At 51.1% G+C, this 372-nt stretch overlaps 1 protein-coding gene across 1 annotated transcript in view; it reads right to left on the reverse strand.

Annotated features, from left to right (window-relative positions):
* Positions 1 to 23: 23 nt before the first annotated feature.
* LOC107576634 (leucine-rich repeat and fibronectin type-III domain-containing protein 2-like) overlaps positions 24 to 372 on the reverse strand; it is a gene marked incomplete at both ends in the record, with an annotated part of 20,375 nt that continues 20,026 nt past the window's right edge. The window contains one exon of the mRNA XM_016262778.1: positions 24 to 309. Within this exon, the coding sequence (XP_016118264.1) occupies positions 24 to 309 (286 nt within the window). The remainder of the gene's footprint in view (positions 310 to 372) is intronic.

Here is a 372-nt window from a genome sequence, read left to right on the forward strand (position 1 = left end):
ACGGCGCAACCAAAGAATCTCACAGTTACAGTGAAGAGGATTCCCGCCAAAGCTGAGAGACAAGACCGGGGCAAACGGTGTACTAAGAACGCTGCTGATCTGTGACCGAGCAAAGATTGGATCTGGCGGAAGCTTCTGGAGACGGTTTGATGTAAGATCCAGCCTTGCCAGCTTTTCAAGATCAATAAAAGTGCCTTCAGCGATGTGGCTGATGAGGTTGTGGTCCAGACTCAGCTGGTGTAGGTTGAGCATTTTCCGAACGGCCTCCCAGGGTATGCCTCGCAGGTTGTTGTAGGAGAGGTCTAGGTCCTCCAAGGTGAGCAGCAGGTCATCGAAAGCTTCTTTGGAGATACGAGTCAGTTGGTTGTTGTT

This window comes from Sinocyclocheilus grahami, unplaced genomic scaffold (assembly GCF_001515645.1).
Source record: "Sinocyclocheilus grahami isolate Dianchi unplaced genomic scaffold, SAMN03320097.WGS_v1.1 scaffold4072.1, whole genome shotgun sequence".
NCBI lineage: Eukaryota > Metazoa > Chordata > Actinopteri > Cypriniformes > Cyprinidae > Sinocyclocheilus > Sinocyclocheilus grahami.